Genomic DNA, 8,199 nt, shown 5'->3' on the forward strand with positions numbered 1-8,199 from the left:
ATACTTAACAGTAATGTTAATGCTTACCCACGGCTCTTCTGGGAGGATCTGAATCATTGAAGCATCCTACTATGCTGTTTTGATTACTACAGCTGTGTAGCAAGTTTTGAGGTCAGGAAGTGAATGCCTCCAAATTTATTTGTATAGAAGAGCTTTGCTTATTCTGGGTCTCTTTCCTTTTGAAAGGAAACTGGAAAATGACTTTTCTATCTCTGAAGAATGAATTTGGTATCTGTATTGAGATTGCATTGAATTTGTAGATTGCTTTTTTGTGGTGGTGTATTGGGTCCCTGTGATACCACAGGGTTCAGGCACAGGAGCCTCAGTCACAGCCTCACTGTCAATGATGGTGAAGAGACTGTTTGCTGGTGGTGCTGAGGTGGGTGGGCTGTGTGGGACAAGATGAGCAGAGACCCACTGAGACCATTTTCTTTTCCTCTGACACCTGGAGAAGGGCTGTGTGTGTGTCCCCCCCCCATCCCTCTGACCTGTACATCTCTCAGCAGAAGGGCGTGGTGTGACCCGCTCACCAGGACGCGTGGCTGCAGTCATCGCCCTGCTGGGAGCCGTTTCTATAATGTGCTATGTTCTCAAAGCAAACACTACACTGTCGGCCAAGTGCAACCGGGGCTGCTGGACTTAGGGCTGCACAGGGGCTCGGAGGTCCCCCTGAAGAGCCCGCTAGTATGGCGCTGGCTCTGCGGTGCTGTCCTGCATCACTGCTGGATTAGGTGACAGTGAGTGGTCACACATTTGTGTTTAGTTTCTTACATGGAAAAGAAGCCATCAGACCACACAGTGTAGCCCTTGTAGATCATGCTGCATGGTTTTCAAGTGACATTTTAAATGTTCTAGTACCTCTCACTGGTCACTGTCTAGGCCCCTTAGGATGGGAGATGTGACCCCACTAAGTGGATGTGAAAGCCCTGCTTGTGCTGGCAGAGCCTGTCCTCCCCAGTGACCCTGTAACTTGTGTGTGGCTGTGGCCCCGCACTGTCCACGACCACTGTAGGCTGAAGCTTTGTCAAGAGCAAGTGCCTGTTGATGGGAGTCTGGCCTACTTGGGTAATAGTGTGTGTGTGTGTGTGTGTGTGTGTGCACGCGCGTGTTGTCCAGCTCGGTCCTATGTGGTCTGGGGTGTCATCAGAGCTGCCTGCCTTGACAGCTTGCTGGCTTTCAGGGTTCAGGGGACCAGGGACATCTCAGTGTTAAAGCGGTGGCCCCATACAGCAGTTCCTCCTGGCTGACAGAATGGATGGTAATCTGTAAATGTGGATGAACTGGTACAACTACTGGACAGGAGAAATTATGGTCCATGCTCTGCTAGAAGCACATGCTCCTTAGGAAACGGGCTGTTGTGTGCCTTCACAGCATCTACATCTTTTTAATGGAAGGAGTGCCAATCAGCACTGTGATGGCAGCTGACCCCACACCTGCTATATGTGACCTACTAAAGTCTTGGTGACAGTCCAGGCTCCTGAAAGGGTCCCCACATCTCTGTCCCCTACTCCAAGGCTCTGGACCCTCCCAGTACTCAGGTCTGACAAGTTCAGCCTGCCCCTGGTCCCCCAGTGAGCAGCCTCTTACCCAAGGTGTCTAGTTCTACTGTGAAGTGGAACCAGGGACATGTCTTTCCTACCTTTCACGCTATTTTTAACAGAAAGGTCATCTTGAGAAAGCCTGGGGTTTTTCGTCATTACTTCTTAACAGAAATTAGGAAAATTGAGATTTTATTGGAGTAGAAATTTTCTGGTTTTCAAAATTGTAACATTTGAAATTTTTATTTTCAATAATGACATAAGTTCATTCAGACCATTTTCCATAAATAACAGGCTAATGATCTGGGCTTTTAACAACTGAACAGTATGTTCTCCTAAAGAGTACTTAAACACGACATGAGGAGGGGGTGACAAGTGGCAAGTGAAGATGCTGCAGAAACCAGAATTGTTCTTATCAGACTGTCACAATGGGATTAAGTTATGGTACAAACTTGCTTTTTCCTTAAATTCATTCGGTGGTAAAAGAAACCCAGAAGGCGGTTTACACACAAGTGCCCCCTGGGATGCTGCAGCTTCTTTGGGCTAATGGGGGCTGCTCTTCATCAGGCCTGCTCAGAACTCTGCTCAGTGAGCCCTCATGGCAACAGGTCCCAAGGCCCCTAACAGGCCTCTCGGTGCCTCTTGCTGTTTTCTTGCCCATCAGTGTCTGGATACTGAGAGAGATCCAGGGTAAGGACTCGGCTGAACATGCAGTCCTCATGCTGCAGGGAAGATAGAGCAAACGTCAGCGCCCAGCTTAAGGAACCCAAAATTGCATGTGTTTAAAAAAGGAGCTGGTCTGTACCCCCTTCTGAGGGCATTCAGTTTGTTTTTTGTTATCTGGCATGTTTTTTATTTTTTGGTGCCATCAAGTCAACTATGACTCAGAGCAACCTCAGGAATGGCAGATCTGAAGCCTGCCGGATCCTGTGCCTTCCTCACCGTGTCTGACATAATTAAACCCACTGTTCCTATCTGAGGTTCTTTGAAGAAGTATTTCTGGCCCCTACCACAGAGGAAGGGAAAACAGAGGGAGCTGTAATGGCATCGTCTGTAGGAAGCCGCACTGCTCACCAGAGGTTGCACCTCTCTGGTAGTCTGAATCCACCAGCAGCTTTGAGGGAGAAAGATGGGCAGTCTCCCCACATGTGAGTGATAGGCTCTGAAAACCCACTGGGGGGACCAGCTAGCTACAGGAGGGGAAGTGAGTTTTTGCCCGTGCTTAAAGGCACAGGAAGGCTAGTCACTACTTCCTGAGGTTAAAGGAACATCTAAGAAGTAAAATCTAACTCTAAAAACTAAATGATCAGCTGGAAGCACTTTCCTCCTTTTGCTCAGGGAAGAACGAAGGGTTCAAATTCCAGAAGCTAAGGGAGAACTTGGATCTTTCCTGATGCCTCTGGAAGAGAACTGGTCCCTGCACGGTTCTAACACTCACACTACAGATGGAAGTACAGCTCTGAGAGCTCATCCCCACGCATGCTAACTCACAGTTATTTCACAATTAGAGACCAGCTGTTCACTGCTTTTAAAAGAGATCTGAACTTTCTGTACTGTGTGTAGTTACTGTGAAATCCTATTTGATAAAAAATTATGTCTGCTTCAAGTCTAGAAATCAAACAGTATCTACAAACTCTACTGGGAATCTTATCTTACTGTAATTTTGACATGGTAAACATATGTAGTACACACACTTGCCATTTCATCCACTGTTAGTGTATCATTCAGTGACCTTCACTCCACACTGCACCTCCCCCCCATGGAATTTTTCATTTACCTCTGGGTAGATGCCAATCAAGGCGTCAGCTTTTGAATAGAACTCCTCCTTTAGAGAGATGATTATCATTTGAAACTGCTCTTGTGTCTGTTCTTTGATGTAACTTGATACCTGAGGAGATAGATACAAGAAAAGTGTTGCTGGTAGGGTTAGGGGCTCCTCAGGTCCCCCAGCACATCCACCATGACTGCAGACAGGAGGCAAACGAAGTAGAAACCCATGAGAGGAAAGTGTTTATGACAACGTACAGCTCTAACTTAACATACTCCTGTGGACACAGAGTCAGCCCTGGCAATAGGTTAAGACAAAAAAATCCTGTTGGGATCAATTCTCTTATGAAGCTCAAGGTGGACTGGTATTTCAACTTCCTATTTTGCCAGCTCCCAGCTGAAAGAGAAAATGTAGGAGTCATCAGTGTATTTATGATTGCTAATCCACTCAAATCCAGAGGATACTACCTTGCTGTGGAAAACAAAGAGGAACTGACACAATGAAGTAAATCAAAGACCACAGTCTCAATTAGAGTTCCCATCTCCACAGGAAAACAGAACCCACACAAATAGCCAGCAGGCAACATGATAGATGGCAAGGAGACCACAGCTGGCACAGGTTTCATTTTCCTCAGACATATGACACCATGGAAGCAAAAGTCAAAAGATGGTGTTGCACTGGACAAATCTGCTGTCATAAACCTCTTTAAAGTGCTAAAGAGATACTTCAAAGACTATGATATTTTTAGTTGTTTCCTGTGCATCTGAAGTTGGACAATGAATATAAAAGACCAGAAGAATCAATGGCTTTGAACTGTGCTGGTAAAGAGTACTGACTATACCACAGACTGCCAATGAACAAACAAATTTGTCTTGCAAGAAATAGGAATGAGCAGCCAGAATGTACCTTAGAGAAAAGGCTGGTGAGACTTTGTCTCCATACTTGGGTATGTTGTCAGGAGGGGCCAGTCATTGGAAGAGGGCATCATGCTTGGAAAGGCAGAGGACTAGAGATGGAGAGGAAAACCCTTCCTTGATGAGATGGGTTGACACCACAGCAATGAGCTTCCGCACAGCAGAGGTGGTAAGGATGATGCAGGATCAAGTGGTTTACATCTGTTCTATGTAGCTTCAATATGAGTCAGGGTTCACTCCACAGCACCTGACAATAGTCCTGTAGCTTGGTTAGCGACAAACTCTGACCTTTGGGTAAGCACAGTCCCAAGAAAATGAGAACAGAGCCTGGCAGAGGGCATGAGCAGTGCTGTGGACAGAGTGGTCAGAAGCTGGGACAACAGTGAGACTGCATGCACACCAACAGCAGTCTGAAGAGAGCACTGCTGCAGTGGGAATGGCAGCTCCAGAGTAGACAGATGAGGGTATGATCAGAAGTGACTCCTGACCGTGAGGTGGGATACATGGACCTAAGGGGATCCAGCAAGAGGCTGCCACGCCCACTGGTTCCAGGATGGAGAGTCCTGGGAGACTGAAAGAACCAGGCAAGGAGACTCAATGCATGGAGACACAGGGCACATACTGTTCTGAGGGTTATATGTGAAATGGAGATAAATCCAGCACCACTACCTCATTCTAGGCCACACAAGTTCTCCTGCTTTGACAGGGTCCGGTTTTACCACTTTTCTGTCACTTATGTTAGGGGAAAAGTATTTTCCTTTCTGGCAGGTTTCTGCTTTACACAAGTCTCAGCTTTTCCTCTAAAAAGTACAGGCCACATCACATCTGTACATGCTACACAGTAGCTCCTAGTCCAACAGTAATCAACTTCAGTCTCAGGGAAATGGGAAGGTAGGTGCTTTTAGCACAGAAGTTGGTCAAGGGTTCCCAGAGGTGCCACCAGTGCAAATGTCCGCACATGAGTTGCCACCAAACCCACCACTGTCCATTTGATCCCGACTCAGGGAGCTGGTACAGTCTTCATAGTAGCTGTCTTTATCTTTCTTCCAAGAAGCAGCTGGTGGCTCTGAACTGCTAACCTTACAGTTAGCAGCTGGCCACTTAACCTCTGTGCTGTATCCAGACCTTAAATACCACCAATGAGGTGACAGAGACCTTTCACAGAATATGGGGGTGTGTGGTGTCAGACCACACCAAATGGGAGGGGTTCCCAATCAGCAGATGGAAGCAAGCTTGCCCTTGGTAGAAGGGAACCAAGATCTCTACTCTGCTGCTCTCTCTCCAAGACACCAGAAGGCTCTGTGACTGGTCTGATCTGGCCAGTCCCTTGTAAGGTGGGGATTTGTTTTTAGGTTTTTTGGGTACGACTGCATGTTTAAAAAGCAGGCACTAGAGATGTCTGTTAATACAACCTGGGAAATACTGCCACCTTCCAAGGTTGTCCAGGCTGCAGCTACTGCAAGCTCCCAACTGGTTTCAGTGACTCTGTGGAGAGGAAACCGAAGAAGTGCTCGGCATCAGAGACTGAGGTCAGCAGCCTAGAAGTGAGGAGACCTCACACAGGATATAGGAACTGAGCTCACAAAGTGGGGTGTAGACTAGACTGCTGATTTAAAATTGGGAATAGTGAGGATGGTGCTGGACTGCAGAGTTACATTTTGTTCTATTTGGGGTCACTATGAACACTTAATTGTGCTCGTATAAATCTTCTATCTAGACCAACAAGCTGTTGCATGAACTGGGCTAGGGAACATTTGTGATTTAAAGCAGGAGAGCTGTGCGTGAGGGTTGTAGCATTTGTCCATACCTATTTATTCTGTATGCTGAATGAATTATTTGAGAAGTTGGACTCTGTCAAGGAGAAATGTGACATCACACCGCCTTGCTTGCTGAAACTGCAAAGGTATCGAAGTAATTGTTACAGAAGGTTAAACATTGCAGCCTTCAATATAGATTAAATCTCAATACCAAGAAAACAAAAATTCTCAACACTGGCCCGATAAGCAACATCATGATAAATGGAGAAAAGACTGAACCTGTCAACAACTTCATCTTACTTGGATCCACAATTAATTATTTAGTACCAGCAATCAGGAGATTAGAGGACATAACTGGCCTGGGAAAGAATCCTGTCAGGGACCTCTCCAAAGTCCTCAAGAGCAACAATGTCAGTTTAAGGAGTAAAGTGTGCTGATTTAAGCTATGGTTTTTCTAAACATATGCATCTGAGAGCTGGACAACCAAAAAGGAAGACAGAAGAACAACTGATGCTTTTGAGCTGTAGTGCTGGAAGAGAGTAGTGAACATCCCATGGATGGCCAAAAGAACAAACAGATGTGTCTTGGAAAAGGTGCAGGCGGGGTGCTCCTTGGGAGGCAAGGATTATGAAGCTTTGTCTCACATACCTGGGGCATGGTGCTAATAGAAGTTATTCCTTGGAGAGGGACATCCTGCTTGGGGAGGAGGGTCGACAAAAGAGAGGAAGACTCTTAACCTGACTGACACAGTGACTATAGCAGTGTGCTTAAGTGTGTCTGAGACTGCAAAGATGGCACAGGATAGAAGAGTGTTCAGATCTTTTTGTTCACAGGGTTCCATGAGTCATACTCAACTCAATGGCACTTAACAACAATGAACACTTGTGGGATGATATCAAAGATATCAGCCATGAAGAAGGCAAAACATCACTACAAAAACAGAAAAGACAAGACTAAAATAGATGTCAGAAGAGACCCTGAAAACTGCACTAGAGCATCCAGAAGCCAAAATAAAGGAACATGATGCTAAAGTAAGAAAAAAACAAAGGATTTCAAAGGGCAGCCAGAGAAGAAAAAGCAAAGTATAATGGAATGTGTAAAGAGCTGAGTCAGAATTAAAAGGGAAGAACTAACTCAGCATTTCTTAAACTGAAAGAATGGAAAACAAATTCAAGCCTTGAGTTGCAATATTGAGAGATGCTATGGCATCTTGAATGATTCAGGAAGCATCAAAAGGATGAATTAAAAAGTCACTGTACTTTGAATGGTTGACACTGAAATATTTCAGGAAATAGCATGATTAAGAGCCAATGTTGATAATGGAAGACATTTAAGCTATACTGAAGGTACTGAAATCCATGGGATAATAACTGACATGTTTCAACCAAGTATAGCCCTGGATGTGCTCAACAGTCTATGCCAGGAAACTGAAAGACTACCACCTGGCCAGTGGACTAGGAGAGATCTATTATTTGTTTCCATTTTCAAGAAAGGTAATCCAACAGTGGAAATTATTGAGCAGTGTCATTAGTATCACAAGCAAGCAAAATATTGCTGAAAATCATCCAAAAATGACTAAAACAGTTCATTGACAGAGAACTGCCAGAAGTTCAAGTTGGGTTTAGAAAAGGCTATGGAACCCGGGATGTATCATTGCTGATGTCAGTTGGATCATGGCTGAAAGTAGAAAACAACAAAAGAAATTTCTTTTATTGACTGTGCAAAGGCATTTGACTGTGTGGATCAACAACAAATTACGGTTAACACTGAAAAGAATGGGAATTTCAGAACACTTGACCATGCTCAGATGAAACCTACACCTTGAGCAAGAAGCTATTTCCAAACAGAGGAAAGGAATAATGCATGATTTAAAAACAAGAAAAGGGCCGTATCCTTTTTTCCATACCCATTCAATCTGTACACTGAGAAGATTACAGAAGCTGTACTTTATCAAAATATGCTTCATGAAAAAGAATGTGGCCTCCAGTATAGAAGATAGCTCATTAATAACCTGTGTTATACGAGCTGCTATCAAGGATGCTTTAGGCAGAATATTAAATGATAGAAGAAGTATTAAAAGAAGATGGAAAAAATATATTGAGTCACTGTATCGAAAGGAATTGACAGAACTTCTCCAGTAGGGTAAAAAAGGAAGCCACTGACTGGGAAAAAGTATTCGGTAATAACATATCAGATAAGGGACTTATATCCAGAATTTATGA

The 8,199-nt window shown here is 44.6% G+C and overlaps 1 protein-coding gene across 1 annotated transcript in view; it reads right to left on the minus strand.

The window, feature by feature from the left end:
* Window positions 1-2,158: 2,158 nt before the first annotated feature.
* The window catches only part of LOC102849042 (structural maintenance of chromosomes protein 1B-like), a 111,203-nt gene continuing 105,162 nt past the window's right edge, over window positions 2,159-8,199 (minus strand). Inside the window, exons 24-25 of the mRNA XM_006899535.1 lie at window positions 3,316-3,426; window positions 2,159-2,260 (exon numbers count right to left, since the gene is read on the minus strand). Of these exons, the coding sequence (XP_006899597.1) occupies window positions 2,159-2,260; window positions 3,316-3,426 (213 nt within the window). The remainder of the gene's footprint in view (window positions 2,261-3,315; window positions 3,427-8,199) is intronic.

This window comes from Elephantulus edwardii, unplaced genomic scaffold (assembly GCF_000299155.1).
Source record: "Elephantulus edwardii isolate Elephantulus edwardi_28Jun2011 unplaced genomic scaffold, EleEdw1.0 scaffold00260, whole genome shotgun sequence".
Classification (NCBI taxonomy): Eukaryota; Metazoa; Chordata; class Mammalia; order Macroscelidea; family Macroscelididae; genus Elephantulus; species Elephantulus edwardii.